This window comes from Apteryx rowi, unplaced genomic scaffold (assembly GCF_003343035.1).
Source record: "Apteryx rowi isolate R43461 unplaced genomic scaffold, aptRow1 scaffold_287, whole genome shotgun sequence".
In the NCBI taxonomy this organism is placed as follows: Eukaryota; Metazoa; Chordata; class Aves; order Apterygiformes; family Apterygidae; genus Apteryx; species Apteryx rowi.
In genome coordinates, this window is record NW_020449274.1 from 358,094 (window position 1) to 380,015 (window position 21,922).

The following is a 21,922-nucleotide window of genomic DNA, read 5'->3' on the forward strand; positions in this document are numbered from 1 at the left end:
TACTATATTAAAATGTGGAGGAGAAAGTGTGAAAGCAGGATCTCAGAATAGATGCCCTCAGCATGTATCTAAAGCAAGTCCTACCAACTCATTTCACATAAGTCATATAGCAGGAGCCTGATGGTATTTTTGATTGCAAGGAACCTGGGATCTGAATAGAATCAGAAATGTAGACACCACTATTTTCACTTTTCTTCTAAGTATACCAAGTTTTCCTAACTCAAAGCTGTCTTATACTTAGCAATTGAGCAAAAAGGTCAATATGCTATTACTGACCCTCCTAAGTTATTCAGTATCCAAGATATTATATTGTTTATAGCATGAGATTTACTTTAATTTCACCAGCAGTTAAAAGACCATTTCACTATCACACATAGCTATCTTCTCTTTAATTTGGTTTTGTACCATCCTGAAGCATACCTAACAAGTATTGTGCTCCTGCAGAGACTGTGTTGAGTGAAAGAAAGTATTAATCCTGAATGTTCATTTTGATGTCATATTCTGTTTACTTAAATCGCTGTAAGTTTAAGAGAACAATGTTAGAATGTTTTTGTAGTGGCACTGTCACTTAGAGATGTCTATGATATAGAGAAGTTGAATGGTCCCTAGTTCATGTAGTTAGTCTTTGGAAATAAAAGACTTTATGAAAATACGAAGAAGCTCCTTGCATTGAGTTCTGTTTAGCAACTTCTGCCTTTGTATTGGAGTATCACTGTGAGACTAGCTCAAAGAGGGAGGAAAAGAATTTGAAGAAAAATTTTGCAGGTAGATATTTTAGATAAAGAACAAATGTGTAAGAGAGAATTTGTATGCAAGAGGAGTTCATAATTACTGTTGCTGACATCAGCAGAAACAGCAAAGAGAAGCACAGGAATAAGCAATTTGAGTAAATTGATTAGGTGAATAGCCTCAACTTTACTATTGTAATACAAATGTAAAATGATTGTTTAACTCTGTTCCCTGCTTTTGTCCTTGTTTGTTAGGCACTATTCTATGCTTTTAAAAATAAACCTGTTAATTAAAGAAACTGGAATTTTAAAGGGTTGATGAAAGAGCATTTGTTGGTGCTCTGAAGAAGGTTGGTGAGAATGAGTTTGTTGTCTTGGCAAGACTTGTATTTTTCTGCTATCCCTGAGAAATAAGATTTCGAACTACAAACAGCAAAATTTCTGTTGGCTCAAATAATAACATTCAAATCTTGTCTTGCAAAATTCTGTATGTGAAATATTTAATTCAACTCTTTCTCTCTTATCCATCAAGCCATGTGAAGTAATTATGTCTAGATCACACCTTAAAGAAAAGTGTATACTTAGTTTTAGCTTCAGATTTATCCAGTTTCAACTGTTCTGCCTCTTTTATGCTTGGCTTTCTGCATTGGTCAAATTAACTTTAAAGTAAAAAAGTTTTTCCAGATGTTCAATATGAATCACCTGCTGCTTGCCAGCAAGGACAAAACTAATCCAACTAAATAACTTGAAATGTTCTTCTCACTGAACTCTCCTGAGAATGCGTCACCCTTTCTTTTTTAGTTCAGTGATGAGAAGAAACTGATGAGCTTTCACCAGAATCTGCAAGACATTACAGAAGATCAGCTTAGCTTGGCATCTATCCACTATATGCGGTCCCACTACCAAGAAGCTATCGACATCTACAAACGCATTCTTCTTGATAATCGGTGGGCATCTCCACTCTAAATCTTACTGCAGTGTCTCTGATATTGCTGGGTTTTGGATTCCATTTAGTTACTTTTTTTAAAAAAATATGGATTTTTTCCAATTACTATGTCCCTTTCCCACCACGAACTGTGGACAAGTTGCATCCCCTCAATTTTGTTTATTGCAAATCATTATTGAAAAATACATATTAATAAAGTCTCTATTTATTACTATTTCTAATATTTTTATTTTATTTTAATAATATTTTCTAAATATTATTATTTCTATTTATTTTGCTGTAACAGTTCCTGGGGTTTTCTCTTTTTTTATCATATTCTGCAACTTTTTAGTTCAGAATTTAACAAGGAAGAAAATTAACTCATAAGTGGCTCAAAATACTCATTGTAAGCAATAAAAGATGTCATGATGTCCATTCCATCCCCTCTCTTTCCACTTCTACATCCTTGTACAATTTTACTTTTTAGTATGCTGCCTTTACCTCCTTACTGGCATGTGAGCAGGAGTCAAAGAATAATTTGGCAAAATAGAAACTGCCACTCCAGAATACGCAGTTGTATTTTGACAGTTTTTCCTCCTGAATGCTTCAGAGAAAGCTGAAACTCCCTCAGAATGCATGTCATTTAATGCTCAGGGAAGAGATTTTAACCTCCAAATCCTGTAGAGGCAATCACTCAGTGCTAAATTAGTAACCTTCATAATAATTATCCTTTTACTCACTGTTACCACAAATGTCTGCCTTATTTCTGTGTCTAGTTCTTCTGGCTTCATAGCTTGTAATGGCAAGTTTTTTGAAGTAATTACACTTGACATAGGAGTTAATAACAGCCATTAAAAATATTTGTGAAGTTTTATTTACATGTTAAATGTAGTTTTGCACACACTGCATAGAAAATCCTATTCTATCAGGCTAAATACAGAGTTTATCTTCTGTGCCTTTCCTTAGTGTGAAGTTGCCACCATTTCCCAAATTTGCAAACCCACAGTTCTGTAGATAGTTCTTTAAAATTGCAGTAGCTGCTGTTGACAAACTCTTAAGCACATCTGTAACTGATTCTGTGCAATTTATCCAACAGAAGCTAGAGCTGTAGTTACCCAGTAAGCATTTCTCAGAACTCCCAATTTTGATGTGCTTGTAAAAGATGCATAGACAAGTGAGGGCTTTGTTACTCATTTTAAAGTTTTGTGGTATAACTATCTGGTGGGATTTAAATGCTCCCTTTAACCCTCTTTCCTCTGTCCTGCAGGGAATACCTGGCTCTGAATGTGTATGTGGCCCTATGCTATTACAAGTTGGATTACTATGATGTATCACAGGAAGTGCTTGCTGTTTACCTTCAGCAAGTTCCTGACAGCACCATTGCTCTTAACCTTAAGGCTTGTAACCATTTCCGACTTTACAATGGGAAGGCTGCTGAGGTATCTTTTGGAAAGCACTTTGGTTCTCCTTTATTTTAGTTCACGATTCCATACAGGTTTCTTTTCCTTGTTGTCTGTCTTAATCTCTGATGTTGATAATGGCCTTTTATCATGTCCTTTTGTGTCCTTCTTTTAGGAATGTCACCTATTTCATAGTCTCCCTGGTATTAAGAACTGAGGTGTGTGTGTGTGTCCCTGTCCATCCACATGCATGCACATTGATCTTATTGTTTTCCTGGTGCACTTTTGACCTTGTGTCCATATGTATTATCCAACTGCAAAAAATCCTATTGAAGCAGAATGGCTTTCTGTGAAAAGTTCTTCCTGTGACCCAGCTTATCACTGTTGAAGATGTCTTTCTGTCAGCTTAGGGAGTAATATGAACCTGCACTTATCTTGTGTGCTTTTTTGTTTTCTTGTTAAGCTTTTTGAATGTATATAATTCCAGGCAGAGCTCAAGAGCTTGATGGATAGTGCCTCATCTTCTTTTGAGTTTGCCAAGGAGCTCATTAAGCACAATCTGGTGAGTAATGTATTTCTCAAATTTAATATAGACTGCACTCATTTGTAGAGCATTTCTTGATGACTCATGAAGTGAAATATTTTGGGAACTGGAGACCTCTGAATCTCTTCTGCCATGTGAGGCCCATTCCAGAAATCTGATGTGTATAATCAATGTGCTATCAAGTGTATCTTTTTTTCCCCCTGACATTTTTCCCTATCAATTTGAGACTGTTATGAAAATGATAATATTGGGTTTAGCCTCAAGGGCATATGATTTTAATGTCCAGTGACAATACCCTTACAAGATACTTTGCACGACCCAGTCCATACCAAGACCGTAGAGCAAGTCAGAATGCATGACCATGAACTGTGTTGTTTAATAAGAGTAAGATGTCAGTGGAATTAAGATAACTCAAGAAAATGGTTTCTATCCAAATGTACTTGACAAGGAGTTTGTAGGGAGAAGATACTGATACAAGCCAAAATGTTTGTGTTTTGAAGTAAAAGACTCACTGATGAACTGCTAATGCTCCCTGCAATGGTATTACTATTGCTTTGCTGAATGACTGATAACGGTAGATTGTTGTTATTTAATGATGGACAGTTGCTTGCTTCGTCATTATTCAAGAACAGTCACAACAAGTTAGCACATTTTTTCCAACAGTTAAGACTGATTTCAGACTGGACTTTCCTTAGTTAACATTCTTTGTTTTGATTGTTGGCCTTTTTGCTAGTGGTTGAATCAGTATGCTGGGTGTTGTTGGGGGAACTGTCATGTGAACTGAAGTATAAAGTATTGATTACTCCTGATCATTTTAGGATTCTAAACAAATCCAGAGTTCTTAGCCTAAATTTTCACATAAATACATTATAAGTAAATTGAAAATTTTTGTCTGTGTTCCCAGTGTTCCAGTTTTGTTTCATGCCATATTTTTCTTAAACTTATTTGATATATAATGTGTTACTGCTTTGAGCTGCTAAAAGCTGAGATTCACTAACCTTTTCCTGATGGATTAAATACTTGATATACTTCAGAATAAAGATTGTCATGTGTTGCAATTTTATAATTATATTAAAGCAGGGATGACACTAATGCCAATTCCATTGACCTAATCCTACCATTAGTATAGGAATTTAAGGATAAAATTCCTTCAGTTAAGAGATCATAGACAAAATTTTGTTATGCAGTTATCAATAAGCTGCTTTTTTCTGCAGGTGGTGTTCCGAGGAGGAGAAGGGGCTTTGCAGGTCCTGCCTCCTCTGGTTGATGTTATTCCTGAGGCCAGACTAAATCTTGTGATTTACTATCTCCGGCAAGGTGAATACATCTTCCTCTGGTTCTTTCATAGCTTCAAGGATAACATCTATTCATCTGATCTCAGCTGATCACTCTGAATTTTTTTGCTTTGTAGTAAACTGTAGTTTATTTAACTTCTATTTCTGTAGAAAACAGTGGTGTATGAGTTCCCATGGCTTGCAGAGAAGGCCTTCAATTGTATGCTGTCAAATAAATTACTTCAGCAGACAACTGGAGGTTCTTGGGTTGGAGGGGAAGGGTTGTTTTGTAGTGAGAGGACCTCTCCTCTGCTTGAGTCTATGAGAATGATAGGTATGTGTCCTACCAAGGCAATGACAACAATTTCTATAAATGTAGTGCAAACAGAATATGAGCCAAAGTGACTAGGAACAAGGTTACGTTTTGTGAACGAGACATGTCATTCCAAATCCATTTTACAGCTCTTAAAAAAGGCAGGTAGGTGGCCAGAATAGGTAGGCAAGGCTTTTTTTTATTTTCTACTTGTTTCTCTCTTTAATTTTCAAGCTCCTTTGAATTTTATTTGAATTTAGTTTCAGAGGCATTCCTCTTTTCCCATTGTGTTCCTTTATTCAACAGTGGATTGATTGGTTGAGTGATGAATAGGTGTTTAGTGCAGTCATCTAGTATAAGGTGATGTGATGATAGCTTTTCCATCCACTACTTTCTTATAAACCTTGTATTTTGTCACCATTAGATGACCAGAGCACCTGAAAGCAAGTAAATGTCTTTTCTTACCTCTTGAATAAGTAAAATCCATGCCCATAATTTTTTCCACAAATCTGAAAAATTACCAGAAAAAGACATTTATTTTATAAGCAAAAGTAAGCCACGTCAACTTTATATACCATGCATCCCAATAAGTTCATCAGAGAATTTGGGTATACATTAACATAGCAAAGCTCTGTCTCTTAAGTGTATATGTGGTTTGTACTAGCAAAAAAAAAAAAAAAAAGTTTGTTTGATTTGGTTTATTCTTATGGGGACCTGTCATAATGCTGTATTAACAAAATTTTGCCAGTCCAAAAGGCATTTGCACTAGGTTGGTTTGCTAATCAGACCGTTCTGACAAATCTTTTTTGAATTAGGTAACATTTAAGATCTTTTCAGTTGTTTCTTGTTTGAGTGAAGGAAACTGTGTATTGAATTCAATCTTAAATTAGCTGCTGTATTCGTAGTGCTTTTTGCTTGATAGAATTAGGATAAGAGCTGCTGGACAGATGTTGAAATATTGATAAAGGAAACGATGAAATCTCCCTTCAGAATCATCTTTCCTTATCCACCTTCAGGGGTAAATAAATGTGAGAAGAGAAAAGAGAGGAAGAAGATGAAGGTTTTATTATCTTGACCTTGTACTGCTGAGAAGGCAGCCACTGGATTATGAACAAGGGGCCAAGTCATCACTACAAGAAAATTGTAGTAATAAAGAAGCTATTACTCACTCCATGTTTGTTATTTGAGTTCTAGAAAGCCATCACCATTGTGATATAAATTCACAATGATTTATAATGCCCCTTTTCCTCCTGTCTAAATGCTTTATTTCTTTGTCTGTGACTATCAAGGAATGTCATAGAGGATGAGTGATTTGTTCTAATACAATGTGCTGTGGTTTGTCATGCATCCTAACGTCTGGTATTTCAGATGATGTGCAAGAAGCTTATAACCTGATTAAAGACCTGGAACCTACAACTCCACAGGTAATTGGAAACTTATGTCATAGTACATAAAGAGAGAGGTTATAAATTGGTATGAAATCTGCCACGTGCAAAACTGGGATCCTGAGGACTGCTTGCCGCATTCCCACCCTTAAACCTCTGGTGTTTTCCATCCTTTTTACAATAAGACTTAATGTGCTTACATAAAATATTATAATATGTGCATATATAAATATTTAGTATGTTTATTGCTGTACCACATGGGATCAACTAAGAGTACAGCTCTGTTGTGTGCAGACTTGGTTCTAAGGAACTGACCATTAGTGCATAGATACAAGCCCTCTTCCAACTACAGCTGCTTCTCACCTCTGCCTTGGTAGCAGTTACCAGCCCTCAGGTCAGCTAGCACAGATGCTCACATGGCTTCTCCTGAAGCCATTTAAAAAAAATGAGCTAAGTTAGATTAAACAGTTTCAATAATAGCTCTTTGCTAACCCTGTCTCACTTTGGCAGAAATGAGTGAAAACTAGTGTCCGTTGACTCCTACTGTAGTTTTCTTTTGTGACTGTTCTGACATGATTTGTTCTTCTTTGCAGTTTATTTTCCAAAGGTCACATAGCTGGGCATGAAAGGGACCTTTCATGAGTCTGTGTGAGGATTAGATGGAGGGAAGGGAAAGGAAAACCTCGAGAACACAGATCTGGTGATTCTGTGCTGAGGAGTGTCTTCTGCTACTTTGCCTTTTACTTCTCCTTGCACTTTTCAATGTGGCAGTACTTATTTGAACAGTTTTATGCAGCTACTGCTCCTTTAGCCTCTGATTTTTTTTTTTTTTCCCCTGCATTTTCTTTCCTAAATCCCCCACCTACGTATATTATACAAATACCATCATAATATCATTCATCATCAACCACTTGATAAATTTTGCAATGAGAATCTTTGTGCTTTCTTTTTTTTCATCTTCTACCTTATGCTTTGAAGGAACTCCCCATTAAGTCTTGCAAAACTACTTGTGTATCTTGCTTCAGTTCTTCTCAGATTTCTTCTTTGTCATGATGTCTATAAAATGTAGTTTGGCATCTGTAAGAGAGTTGATGTTCTAAGATGATTACTTAGCATGCTGGCTAATGTTGTCAGATTGTTTCCTTACACTCTTTTTTTGGTCTGTGTGCATCTTTTTTTTGTCTTTTCCTGAGTTTATATCTGTAACAGGGCAATCCTGGTTTATCAGGAGTACCTAGTGTAACAGATTTATAGCTAGAACTCTGAATTATAATATTTGAACAAGACAAATGTCTGCTACGTGCTGAGAAAATCTTGCTCAAAGAAGAGTTAAACTGTAGTTGTAATTCATAAGAGTGGAGTATCCTGTAATCCCTACTACTCCTAATTTCAGTAGAATGACATGAGCACAGGCCTCTTGATATTTTGGCCCCAGTAAGAAACGCTATGCATTTTGGAGCGAGGGTGGTAGTAGTTAACCGATGTGCTTACCTGAGGTGGGATCTGTGCATTAATGTAACAGGATTGCACTTGTTTATTGGTCACATCACATGATGGTGAAGATGGCATGGTGATATGTTGTGGTTTTCCTTCTGGTGCATCGTCTTTGAGCAGAAGATCTTATCAGAAAACACACTACCTCTTTACAGATCAAATATTTTACAGAAATGACTAGCTAACACGTAGAATGAATTTTTGAGGGTCATTTTGTACTACACACAGTGCTGAAGCACTTGCTATCATAGTAACTAGCTACCTATTAAATTGAATTGGGATAGAGTTGGCATTAGGAAGAAAATAATGTGCAGGTAGGCTCTTTTGTGTCTCTTGAAATCATCACCTTGTCTTCTCTGATCCCCTTTATTTTTTTTTTTTAGGAGTACATCCTCAAGGGAGTGGTAAATGCAGCACTTGGACAAGAAATAGGCTCGGTGAGTGAGGCCCATGAGGTTCTCCAGTTTCCAACAGTAGGATGTGAGTGGATCTGCAGGGATTGGAATGGAGCTGATGGTGAAAGACATAGTCATTTCACGTTTAGATTGAAGGACCTCTGAGCCTCCTCTCTTCCCCTCTGTAGTACTCAGTCCAGAATGACTAAACTGCAAATCTCTGTTACTAGTCCTGAGAATTAATCAAACTGAATTCAGCTTCTCTGTCCTGCTTACAAAAAACCTTGTTTGCTTTTCACATTGTTTCCGTGTGTTTAGGGCCATACAGTGGCATATTTACCTTTTTTGTTTTTCCTTCATCCCTAGTTTGCATGTTGTGCTCTGCTTCTCCCATCTGTTTCCCAGAGCTTATTTTCACTGTGTACTGTAGAATCAGCTCTGGAACTCATGTCGTCATCGTCGTCTTCTTTTTTTTCCTCCTAGAGAGATCATCTGAAAATTGCTCAGCAGTTCTTCCAGTTGGTGGGGGGATCAGCCAGCGAATGTGGTATGTTTGAAATGTTCTTTCTCCATATGTAATCCCTCTTATGATATTCAAATATATACCATCATGTGTTTATCTAACTGCTGACTCTTAGTATGGCTAGTGCCAGGCATTTTGTTGCTATAGTATGAGTAACAGAAGGTATAATTTATAGTCTAAAATAAATTCACAGGTTTAAAATAGAAGATTCAATTGATTCCAAACCTTACTATAAGAATTTGGCCTGAAGAGAGGTTCTGCTGTAAACTGCTAGTCTTCAGTGATAGCTACTGTGGCAGCTCGTCTTTGACTAATCATCGCCATTGTAGAGCCAGAAGACAACAGCCTGATTAGATGACAGGTGTGGCTGAAACCTACCTGCAGGTACAAATCTGGGACTGCAAATGAAAGCCTGTTGAATATGTAGAGTCCTAGCATGGAATGTGCCCTGAAACTGAGGGTGATAACAAAGTAAAGAGGAATTTGACTACGGAGAGAAGAGGAGGCTCCTGGATTCATTCCTTGGCTGAATCCTAAAAACATCAGAAAACTCAATAGTAAATCAAAAGATTAAAAAAAGTAAGCAAACTTGTAGACCAAAACAAGGCCTTGTCTTCCCTCACCAAAGTAAAAACAAAAATCCCAAATCAAAAAAGCTCAGAATACAGAAGTTCAGCAGAAGTGAGGCTCCCCGGTTTCCTTTGTGGCCATTGTCAGTAGATTTATTTCTGTAGGCAGGTAGCTTGTACATGCATATGATGCAGACAGCTCATGGTCATTGGAAACAGAATGCTGTCTCCAGAGTTCAGGGTGACTGAAGAGAAAGAGTTCAAGAGACAGAGGGGCAGCACTGATGAAACTTCCAGAAATATGTTAAAGCCATTCTGTTCCCAGGCTTGCAGCCCCTCTACTGCTGAGGTGGTAGGACAGAGAGCATCACACTGGAAAGCTGGAGGTGATCCCATTGATGAGCCTTCCCTACCACGTTCTTTTTGCATTGAGGATGTCCCTTTGAAGTTGGGATCCCACCTATCAGAAAGCAGCAAGGTGAACTGTAGTGGTGGAGGACTCAGTCAGTGGGCATATATCTAACTGGGTTTGTGATGCCAGTAAAGTCACAGGGTGACTGATGCAGTGATGATAGACCTCTTGAAGCCCGTAAACAATCTTATAGGTGTGATGAGTGATCATAGCACACATGGATAACAATAATACAGAGATAGAAGACATATCCTGAAAAGATGTACAGAGAAAAGATATCTTCAAAGCAAAATTTAAGTTGTTAGGAAGCTAACAACTCTGAAACATTTTGAAAAGCATATATAGAACAAGATAGAGAGGCTGAGACTTGAGAAATTATTGAGAAAACAAATAAACAGAAATTTAGTCTTGTTAGAAAGATTTTTTTTTTAACCTTTGAGCCTATGGGAATGATTGGTCGCATCTAAACCTAAATGGAAACATTAGTACTGGAAACATTTTACACTGTTGGTACTTCAGTGCTCCCCTGTCATCTTTTTAAAGACCTGCAGAGGAAAGCTGACAGGTACAGAAGAGAACACAGTTCAAGGCAACTCCTCTTCTAAAGGTGAAATTGTATGATTTTTGTATTCTCAAATGAAGGACAGGTGAAAGTCAACAAACTTTAGATAAGAAATAGAAAAGACAGAGTCCCATTTAGGTAGGACATGTAACAAAAAGCAAACACATAAAGACCAAATATATAAGTGCTTCTATACATATAGTAGATGTTTTATAAAGAGATGAATAAATGGAACACTGGTTTTAGAAGAGGCTATAAATGTAAAATCATTTAAAAAAAAACATGATAGAAGAGAGGTAACATACAGGATATTTTTTCCATATAATTTGCAACTGGACTTTATTAAGTAGATGATGCTGATGCAGAAATGGTTCTAAGCATTATAGAAACCTTAGCTCAAAATAAAGTAAATATGTTTTCATTATCAGTGAGTAACACAGAATTGTTTAAAATTACATGCTCAAATAGGAGACAGATAGTTTTAAAGCTAAATTATTCACCAGCCAGCTTGAATGGTAACAGTGACTGGCATATTAAAGAGTTAAGAGGCTCTATGGAGATAGATAATAAGATAATAGTCAGAGCCCATATTGACAGGGTAAATGCAATGACATGGCATGATACAGAGAATGATTTTTTAAATATTAAATTTTTGTCTTTCCTAGCAAGACTAGAAAGAAAACACACAAATGAACAGGTGGTTCATGACTAATGCAGATGTTACATAGAAACTGACTTGAAATATTATGATCAAAAAACAATTCTGTTACAGTGAGCTGAGTATAGTCAAATTCAAAATCCATGTATGAGTAAAAACCTCAAAAGTTTTCTACAGTACTTAATTTTAGGAAGGGGAGCTACATAACAACCTTTCTCACTTGTAACAAAAAATTTCAAGGGAAATAGCAGTGAAAAGGATAAAATATTTGCACTTGTTTTGAAAGACTTGAAAGACTTTTTTTTCTTTAAGAAAGTTCTTATATTCATAAATAATGAGATATATGAGGCAAATAGTGACATGACTAAGCATTCAATGGTGCAAAATTACTCATAGTAGTAAAAATGAAAGCTCCCACAGCTATGAAAACTGCAGAAGAATATAAGAGGTTGGGGTCATAAGATGCAAATTAAATTTAGTTTTGATAAATGTGAAGTAGTACATGTGGAAAAAAACATGGAAAATAAAACCCTTAACTGTAGTTATAAAATTATCAGAAGCAGTAGAAAAGTTGAATAGAATATTAGGAATTATGAAGAAAGAGACAAAGAACAAAAGAGAAATCATCGCTGTGCCAGTGTATACAGCTGTGATTCTCCTTTTTCTTGAATACTGTTCGCAGTTCTGGTTTTTACACTTCAAAAGAATATGGTAGAACAAGAAAGGGTACAAAAAGAACAGGAAAGATGATCAGAGGAAAGAGATACCATCTTGAACAAAGAGAGATTAAATAAAGTAGGTCACATGGCCTGGAAAGGTGGTGACTGATTTTGGTTATGTTAGTGATACAGAACATGGTAAATGGCATGGAGAAGACAAATAGAGAAGAATTAGTCACTGTATGATACAAGAACTAAGGAGGATTGAAATAGAACATCAGGCAAGATGCTTAAAACAAACAGCAAGAAGTACTTTTTCACCTAATACGCAACTTCTTTGAAATAGAGTGTTGCAGAAACCAAAAGATGTAAAGAAGTTCATAGGAGTTAAGTTTAACACACAATTTTCAGTGCTGTTTAGGAAGTCTCTCAGTGCAGATTGCTGGAAGCGGTGAGGAGCTTCAAAAGAATGGTGTTATATATCATATGTATTCTTATGTGTGAAATCAAAATATACTCTTTTTCAGTCATATAGTCTTATTAAGCAGGCTTCTGAACCAGATAGACTTTGGAGCCAATCCAATATGACTATTTTTATGTTCTTATATAACTTAACATATTAACCATTATGTCGAATAGTTGTGATCATTTTTGATCTGCTGCCTTTTATTTGCTGGATTTAGAATGGAGAGCCAAATTCTTGCTGTTTGTGTACTTGGGCTTTTGCTAAGTAGCCATCCATGCTCTTCAGGCCTGGAAGTCATGTTTCAACATTTGCACTGTGCCAGTTCTTGCAAGGAGCTAGCACCATTAGATTGTCTGTTCAAGGTCTTTTATCAAGTTACCTAGCTGCTTCACAGTTCTATAATGGAAAAATAGATTGTGTTCATTAAAGTGAAGGAATCCTATGCTGTTTCTTATCTGGCAATTGGGCCCACAAACCGCCTGATCTTAATGTGGATTATCAAAAATGAATAGATTAAAATGAAAGTGTGAAAGATTTTCTCAAACCTAGTTCCTGTCTTTCTGACTTCCTTTTGCTAACCATAGAAATCCTATGACTAGATTAAGGGAAAAGCAGCAAGAACGGTTAGTTTATGAAGAAAACTGTCCTGTATTTGGTAAGGTCATTTAGGGTCATCAATTAAATCTTTGCTATTTTAATTAGATCTCTCACTGAGACAATCAAGGAACACAGAGTGAACAGAATTCACATGAAAATACTTCCCAACATGAGTTGAAATGCTTAGATGTTTTGGAACTGATTATGCAGTTTAAGAGGGGAGAGACCTCAAAAACAAAAAAACGGAAGCACTTACAGTGTAGCAGTCAATGCTCACCCTCTAGCAGCAATAAATACCACCCTAAACAACAGCTCTGTATTACTGGGGTTTTTTTAAGCTTAGTAAGAGTTCTCAATCCTAAATGACTCATGAAATGGTTTTACAGAGGAGGATATAACTAGATTTTTACAGTTAATTCTCATGCTGTAAGTGATCTTTTCCCAGTGTCTCAACTTGGTAGAAAATGAAACAGAGATCAGATTTCTGAGGTAAGTAAAGGAGGAAATGGGGCAAAAGGAAGATTAGTGAATGTAACGTTAGTGAAAATAAATTATCATTAACACTTCTGTGAAATGCAGTGTTTCTGATGCTGAGCATAAGTCTTAAAAACTACCCTATATACTGCCAACATAATGGAGAACAGCACCCCTCTCATTTTCAGTAGTCCTCTTTTTAAGACAACTCAGGCATGTCTAGTGTTGCGAGGAGGAATGACCCATCTCCTCTGGACTTCATGCAGTCTTCTCTTAAAGGTATTTTTAGGTTACCCGAAGTAATTTTAGAAAGGAGAACTTTTTCCTCTTCCTGTATGAGTCACATGGGATGGATTAGAACTATAAAACTCTAGCTTTCCTGTCATTAGCATTATTAGTGGCTGAGTTGTATGAGATTTACAGATGTATAATTTGTTTGGGTTTTTTAATGAAATCTTTCATTAAAAGTACATGGAGGATGATATACTGGGATAACACAATTTCCTGCCAAAATGTGGATATGATAGTAGATACTGAAACTTGGAAATTCTTCAATCATTTATGAAAAAAGAGTTTTCTAATATTTCATTATTGTGATTTATTTCTAGTGAAAATTTATTTTCAAATTTTAAGTCTTCTTTAAATATTTCTTTGCTTTTTTTTTCTTAGATTTTGTTTAAAATAAACTACTATGAGCTTATGAACTTTAAAAATCGCATGTGAGAGGAAAGGGACATTTTTGAGATACCAGCATTCTCATTACCACAAGAATAGAGGAACACTGAAAAAAATTGTTTCTCTTACTGTCCTGCCAACGCATATAAATGTAATGATAGGTAGGCCTGCATGTAAGTAAGGAGAGATAAATAAACAGGCCAGGTTCTGCTCCCAAGTGAATACCATATAAGTAATAAAATAATTCTCTAAGACAGAGAGCTGACTAATGTGGTCCAGCCATGGATAAGGATGGAATGTCTCTATAAGGAAATGACAGGACATCAAGCCCTGTATCTCCTGGTGCTGCAGTATAAAAAATGAGAGTTTTCTGCCTTTCTTTGAAATGTGTTTGAGATCTTATATGATGCTTTCCAGCAATAATTACTACTTGACCTTGGAAAGAAGAATTTACAGCTTTTCAGGGAAATGCTGTGTTTTGTGCAATGATGCAGAGTCAAAGATAGAAATTTTGTACGTTTGAAGGCCCCTGTATACAGAAAAAATATTTTGATTTTCCTTTGTGGGTGAATTGATGGTAACTAACCAACCTGCAGGATCAGATTACTTCAGGACCATTAAGGCCTTAGGACCTTACCGCCTCCTGTCACCCCACCATTCTGCAACGAGCAGCATGCTCTCTAATGGTCATTTGGCAGAGTACCCACTTGGGAATATATCTTCCCCGTTGCTACTTGAGTTCCTCCATCTTTGCCCAATCTCTGCTGGCTGGATCTAACAAAAATTATTCCTAGTAAATGTATTTTAAAATCTCTAAAAAAGCTTTGAAATAGCTTTTCAGTAACAGCTAGCAATTTCAGAATAGACGACAGCATAGTATAAAAGTTTACTGACACTCATTTGAACTGATCTGCCAAACTTATTTATGGCTTATTATGAGCAGTGTGGCAATCCCAAATGCATGAAAACAAAATTAGTTTAGAATAACAAACTCAGGATTTGTAACAAGTATCAATTCCAAAGAGTAGAATGATTAATGGTAAAATTATGCTACATAGATGATCTGTGGAAAATGTCCTGTTACTTAAACAATTTGTCACTGTAGAATGTGCTGTTGAATGCAGTCTTGCAATAGTTATTGTATGCAGTGGAGAAAGTTGACAAGGTGATCTAGTAGTTTTTCTAACCTTTAGTATAATCCTTTGCCTGAAAAGGCAAGTTATACTATTTTTAGGACACAGTCACTTTCCAGGTTGCCAGCAATCTGTGGGATTAATTTCCATTACAACATAATTTTTAAATTCTAAAAATTTGCATTTCTCTTTTGAATTTTAGATACCATTCCAGGGAGACAGTGCATGGCCTCCTGCTTCTTTCTGCTTAGACAGTTTGGTGATGTCCTGATATACCTCAATTCAGTCAAGGTTAGTATTATTATTTAGTATAGGGAGTATTGTAATGCATGGAATCACTGGAATTAAGACTGTGCTGTGTGAGGCAGTATGTAAGCAGAAAAAGATACAGAAACACAAACAACTCTAAAATGGGACATAGCTTGTAAACACAGCAAATGGATCAAAATGTATACAAACAATAAGATAGCATTGTTCACCATGGTGGATTATGCTATTGTCCTGCTTGCAATTTAACCATTATCAGGCTTTTTGGTGGCATCAAAGAAAAAGAGGAAGATAATTAAAGGAAGATAATGAGATAGTTTGTGGATGCTTATGTGTTTGGGCAGCATGGAAACAAAACAAGTGTTTGTATAAAAACTTATCAAATGAATGATGGAGATTTTTGTCAGTGGTTGATAACTGGGGGCAGTTTGATGAACAAGAGTGTGTAAGGAAGATAGGACATGAAGGACCCTGAAAGTAATAAAGCTTATATTTTTTAGAGAAAGTATCCACTGAAGGGCTAAGGTAGGGCAATATTACCAAAGCAGTGAGCTAGAAATATTACTTTTGCAGAAGTAATCTGAATGGTTCCCTGCAGGCAATGTTGCATTTTTTTCAAGTAAGAGAAAGAGCCTGCAGTTACTGTAGTGCAACATTATCAGATCACCTGTACTTGATGGATAGTAATGGTTATAACTTAAAGATGTTCAGTTATAAATCAGATGTGAGGACCGAGAGAGAGGCTGGATTCTGACTGTGGGATTAAGTAATTGTGGTCTTGTTCCAGTAATTTGAAACTAAAGTAGTGAGAACTCTGCATTTGGTGGGGAGGGGAACGAGAGTTTTCTAAAAGAATGATTAGAGAGATATGCTAAATGAGGACAATTGTGATACTCTAAGGAGGGTGAGACCTGAAGAAAAAGATGGTTGCCACCATGGTTGCAGTGGTGGCAAAAACAGCTGATGAGTCAAGGAAGATGAAGCTGGAAAATGTTTTTAAACTTTGGCTAGGAAGAGGCCACTGAAAAAATTGCAAGTGGCAGTGGAATGAAGAGGCAAAAAAACAGTTTGGAGAGTGTGTGTAATTGGAGAAGCTGAGTGCTAGAAACTAACAATATGAGATTCATTTTGCGTAACTTGAGCCATCTAAAAGTCAGGCTTCTAGTTATAAGTAATCACCTGCTGGTCTTCTATAGCTGTCAGAGATAGGTGGTAAATTCCAAAGGAGAATTCATCCTGTCTATTTCTGACACTATCTTAGAATGGAGTGAGTCACCTCATAGAAATGCCCATCTCTTTCCATTTAATTTTAAAAGTTCTTAAACAACTAGTTCCAACCTCTAAAGGTTAAAGTTAAATGAGATTAATCACTGCCTCCAAGATGTGTAAGAAATCTTAGAAATGAGACAGAGAAGGGTAGCATCTGGAGAGGCAAATGGAGTCAGGATTAGTATTGGAAAGTAAGACATGGCTAGTGCTTGTAAAGGAAACAGCCAGAAGCAAACAAGATGCTAAACAGAAATTAAGAGGCTGAGAGTGGGCAGAACGGAGATCAGAGGACAGGGCAGAGGCATGAGGTAAGAGCAGTGTTAAAGGGAAGGGATTAGATGAAACTATTTGCATCTGTGAGGGGATAAAAGAAAGTATTGTAGGAAGGGCTGGAAAAATCTGAAGGGAAAAGGAAGAGCACAGATTTTGTCCATGTTAGTTCATAAGATGTTAGCAAGATCCCATGCAGAAGAAAATATAGGTGAGGAATAGATCTAATGTTTAGAAACAGTGTCAAGAGAGAGGCGGAAATCGTGACAGGTACAGGTATGCATACCTTCAATCCCGCTATATTTATCAGCTAGAGGAAGGAGCATTCTTACCTCATCAGATGTGAGAGAAAAGATTTTATGATGTGTGCATAGGGGAGGGGAAGGGTTATATGACTGGTTGGCGGTTTTTTAAACTTAGGCTTTTTGGTTGAAAGGAGAAAAAAGTGAGGAGTGTTACTGTTGCATATTATAATATACATATTTGGATCTCTGCTTGCAAAATGGGCTTCTCTACATGGTGAACATGGTGAAATAGTTTGCCAAAATCAATCAGCAGGAAAAAAAGCTAATGTGCAAAAGAAAGCTGGTTATATTCCGCATACAGCACAGCAATGTTGTATGTGCCTATTTGTTCCATACTCAGAGATGTATTTCTGTTAGGTGAGTTGTCAAAGAGGCAGAGATATGCTGTTAGGAGTCTTTTCCATTTACCACCTGTTAGAAAGCTGTGAGCACACAGGTGTGCAGAATCCACTTTTTACATATCTTTGGTCTGTCACACAGATTAATTTATTTCAGTGTTACAGTTTTTCCAGGATAATATAACAGAGTGTGAAGTAGTTAGAGAAGAAAGTAGTAGTTAAGGAGGAAACAAAATACAAAACTTAAATGCAGCTAAGATGGTTAAAATTATGGCAAATATATATGTATATATGTATGTATATATAAAACAATCATTGTTAGATTTAGGAGCGTCAGAGTAGTGATATATTGCAGAAACCTCATTTCAGAATTTGTTTGACTGCTCATTGCTTACCAAGTTATGGTGCCAACTGCAGATTCTAAGTGGTGTGTTTAGATCAATCAGTTGATAACATTTAATGATACTTTGGTCCCTGCATCTAGCAGGTCAGTCTTATGACCAGTCAAGATCTGTGGGACTTGTTTTTCACCGGAAACATCTGGTGTGTTAATGACCACGGTCCTTTCCTTCTGCAGTGTGTAACACTCAAATTTTGCACATATAAATGCATTTGGTGGCATTCAGTAACCATACACCTGTTTTGATTTGACCCATTTTAGTCAAGGGTAATCTCTGTATTGTCATTCCTTCCATTTTCACATTTGTAGTATCAATGCATTCATAAAGATGTAACAAAATATTAAGCTATTTAAGGAGAATTCATATAAAAAAGATCGATGCATATAATCACATAACTGTATACTCCTATTTGAAATACCAGCCACTCCCTCTTCAAATGCAGAAGGAAAGGTGATTCAGAGAATTATTGGAAATTTAAACATTGTCTTAAGAGAGAGAGATACTATTTGCTATAAAGAGAAGTTAGAAAAGGAAATAATACAAAATGAGGATTAGAATAAATAAGGTAGATTTGAAACCTCCATTTGTATTACGAAAGGTTGAAGACAAAATACAGCTTACTGGAACTACAGCGAATTCATGACATTTTTTCTAAGAAGATGCATTTTCTTGGTTTATGGAACTCATTGTCATAGTATATCCTTGAGGTCACAAGTTTGGAAAGTTTCATAGATTGTATGTAGGAAGTTGCAAAACGATCCAAGCTTAAATAAAATATGTGCTAGTACTTCGAGACATAATGCAGTTGATAAATAGCAAGGTCTAGGGACAAAAGTTTGCTGCCTATTACAGCTTTCCTTGCACGGTCCTTTTGAAATAGCTGATACCGACCATTTTCTACCTGAGACTAGCCACTGATCAGGCTTAGTCAGGTCACTCCCCTCCTCTTCTGATTTCAGGGGTGCAGATTGTTTCTCCTGTAACATTTCTCTGTCAAGATGTAGGTGGCTCTCCAATGTGTTTTGTGTGTTTCATTTCACAGGTATCTACTTCAGTAAGATATCTGTAGCTTTTCAGGTAGAGCTGTACACTCTGTGAAGATTGTTTGCATGATATTCTTTCAGGAAACGCCACCCTCATCCATGATTGATTAAAACTGCTCCAGGCACTAGAATGTCTCAGAGGACACCTTACTATAAATGTATGCCAGCTGCCCTGAGGGTGACATTATAACACTGAGGATTCTCTGGGAAGACAAGCTAATTCAGGGTCAGCTTAGTTCTGGTCACAAGGAACGCTTCGTTGTTCGACTGGATATCTGAGCAACTCATTGAAACAGACATCACTCAGAGCACAGTTAGTTCTGTGGAAAGATTGAAGACCAGTAAAAGACCCCAAAAGAGTGGAGTGCAGTACAGATACTGTGTCCATTCTGAAGATAAATAATCTAGCTGACACAAACGCATTGCACTATTGGCAGCCCATGTTTGTTTCTACCAGTTTTGTTTTCGCAGCATTTCTGATCTCTAGCACTAATACAGCCTGGATGGAATGACACAGGTTTCGAGTTTGGTTGCTGATGGAGTTTTTCCATGTTCATTCAAAATTACAATGGGGGCTATTTGAACAGAAGGAAGCGTTCATGCAGTAAAACTAGCATCTTGCTCACCGCTTTTGCTTAAACTGGGACTTGTGCTGATTCACCCAAAAACATCATAGGGGAAAAATACAGCAAAGTGTTGCCTTTCTCATACTGTGAAACCAGTTAGTTCACCCTAAAGGTACAGAAATGTTTCACAAACTGAGCTTGAGATTCACACGACTGGTTCATCCTTATGCTTTCCTGTAGCAAGCTATATTTGCCAACTCTTTCCAGACCCTAACATAGACTATTTGGGTGAAACCTAGACATCTGGCAAATGGTGGCAACCCCCACCTTCCCTCATGTGTGTCTGGCTTGATGTATATAGGAGGACTCAGTCAGTACCTTTTCCGACAGCCAAGGACAGGGAAGGGAGGAGGTTCTCAAGTGTCTCTCCATAATGGAAGAGGATAGAGAGCCCTGGGAAAGAGTCTTGTCCCTTGCTTCCTGTATCCCTTATACAGTCCCAACTGTGATTTTACCTCCTTCTCACTCCTAGTGAGGGAACAGAACAAAAGTTAGCTAAAAACTGAACTGCCTAACACAACCTCCATTTCTCTCATAGGTGTTATATAAGGAAAAGTGTTTCTGTGTCCCATACCTTGCTGTTTTGCACCCAGAAAAGCTTTTTTTGCAGTGGCTTTGGGCAGTGGATAAACCACCCTGCTCTTTTTCTGTGTTTTTCATGAATACTCTAATTCTGCCTGGCAGGAATCCTCATTGCTTCTTCCTATTCATGCTTGTAGCTAAGGTATTGAGTTCCAGCTTACCTACACCAGGCCTACCTGTGCAGCGTTGTGGTGATAGTACTGAACGTGGAGCATGTGTTCAGCTGACTTCTGGTAATCTGAGTTACACTTTAATCTGGACATTTGACCAATATTAAATCTCAGCTGTTTGGGTCAAACACAAAGATCTGGCTCATCTATAGCTAGAATCATATTTCCTGCACTGGCCCATGCAGCTTGTCAGAAAAGATACGGCTAGATCAACATAATATACCACTAATCTGATTATGTCCAGTCTAATATTATGGTAGAAGAAAAACCTTAGTGTCGCACTTCATATAGGGAGAAGGGTGCCTGTAAGCAACGCTTGTGCTTAAGGAAGCCGTATTACAAGGTATGTTCCCTGGCTACAGTCCAGTACTGCGGCTCCACCTTCATCACGTGACCCAGGGTGTCAGCCTGGCATCTGTCACAAAACCAGATCGACAGGATCTCCTGTTGAGCCTTGAAGTCCTGCAAAAACAAATTGTTCATCTCCTTAAGCCATTAGGGAGTCAACTGCCTATTCACCACCCTAGATTTGTAAGTTTTGGGGAAGGTAAAGAAACCATGGCATCACAGCATGTCTTCACATGTCCAATTTGAAAATTAAACCCATAAAAGCTGCCACTGCGACTTTGAGCTTGGAGCATTCTCCAGATCTCTCATGGTTAATACTGTGGAATGTTTCTGCTATGTTTGTAGTCACAAATGTAGGATGGAAAGCCAGTCCATAATTTTCTACCCACTGTTTATAAATGCCGTATGTTCATAATGTGGGTTTTTCTTTTTCCTTCCCGTTGTCTTGATATAGTCCGACTCGGATTTGGGGGGGTTATTTTTAATGTTATTATACCATGGAAGTTTTTTTTGTCTGTGTGGCTTATTTTCCAGAGTTACTTCTACAATGATGACACTTTTAACTTTAACTACGCCCAAGCCAAAGCTGCCATGGGCAATTCTAGTGAGGCTGAAGAGGTATGTATTTACTTTCTTTGAAAAACAACAATGGAAATGTTTTCCACCTACTCCCTTCTTTCTTTCCTTTCCCTCCGAATCTTAATGTTGGCTGAAAATAAACAGATTGTGTGGAACTTCATTTTCCCCTTCTTAGAGGAACTGAAACTCTCAGTGTACACTATTCAGAAAAGATTGTCTTGCTAATCTGGTAATGTGAGGTACATGGGAAGTCATGCTGCTTGTGGTGCATCACAAGAGTGCTTGCAGCTATCTCTAATTGATCAAAGAATTCCCTATTAATCAGATTTCCTACTCTTTGTCTGGGATCCCAGGCAGTCTTATTGTTCAGACTGACTAGAACATGTTAAGCAAAAGACACCGAATAGTTAAGAGCTGCTAGGTGTCCCTAGAAATTTGTAAAAAAACAAAACAAAAACATTTTCTTCCTCTGGGAGATGTGGGAGGAAAAGAGGAGGTGCTCGCTATCTTATTCAGCAGCATCCAGATGCAGCTGGAG

The 21,922-nt window shown here is 37.2% G+C and overlaps 1 protein-coding gene across 1 annotated transcript in view; it reads left to right on the forward strand.

The window, feature by feature from the left end:
* Positions 1-21,922, forward strand: part of TTC26 (tetratricopeptide repeat domain 26) — a 46,935-nt gene that overhangs the window by 13,642 nt on the left and 11,371 nt on the right. The window contains exons 4-12 of the mRNA XM_026069134.1: positions 1,530-1,675; positions 2,921-3,092; positions 3,541-3,615; positions 4,812-4,914; positions 6,553-6,608; positions 8,447-8,500; positions 8,942-9,005; positions 15,389-15,477; positions 21,340-21,423. Of these exons, the coding sequence (XP_025924919.1) occupies positions 1,530-1,675; positions 2,921-3,092; positions 3,541-3,615; positions 4,812-4,914; positions 6,553-6,608; positions 8,447-8,500; positions 8,942-9,005; positions 15,389-15,477; positions 21,340-21,423 (843 nt within the window). The remainder of the gene's footprint in view (positions 1-1,529; positions 1,676-2,920; positions 3,093-3,540; positions 3,616-4,811; positions 4,915-6,552; positions 6,609-8,446; positions 8,501-8,941; positions 9,006-15,388; positions 15,478-21,339; positions 21,424-21,922) is intronic.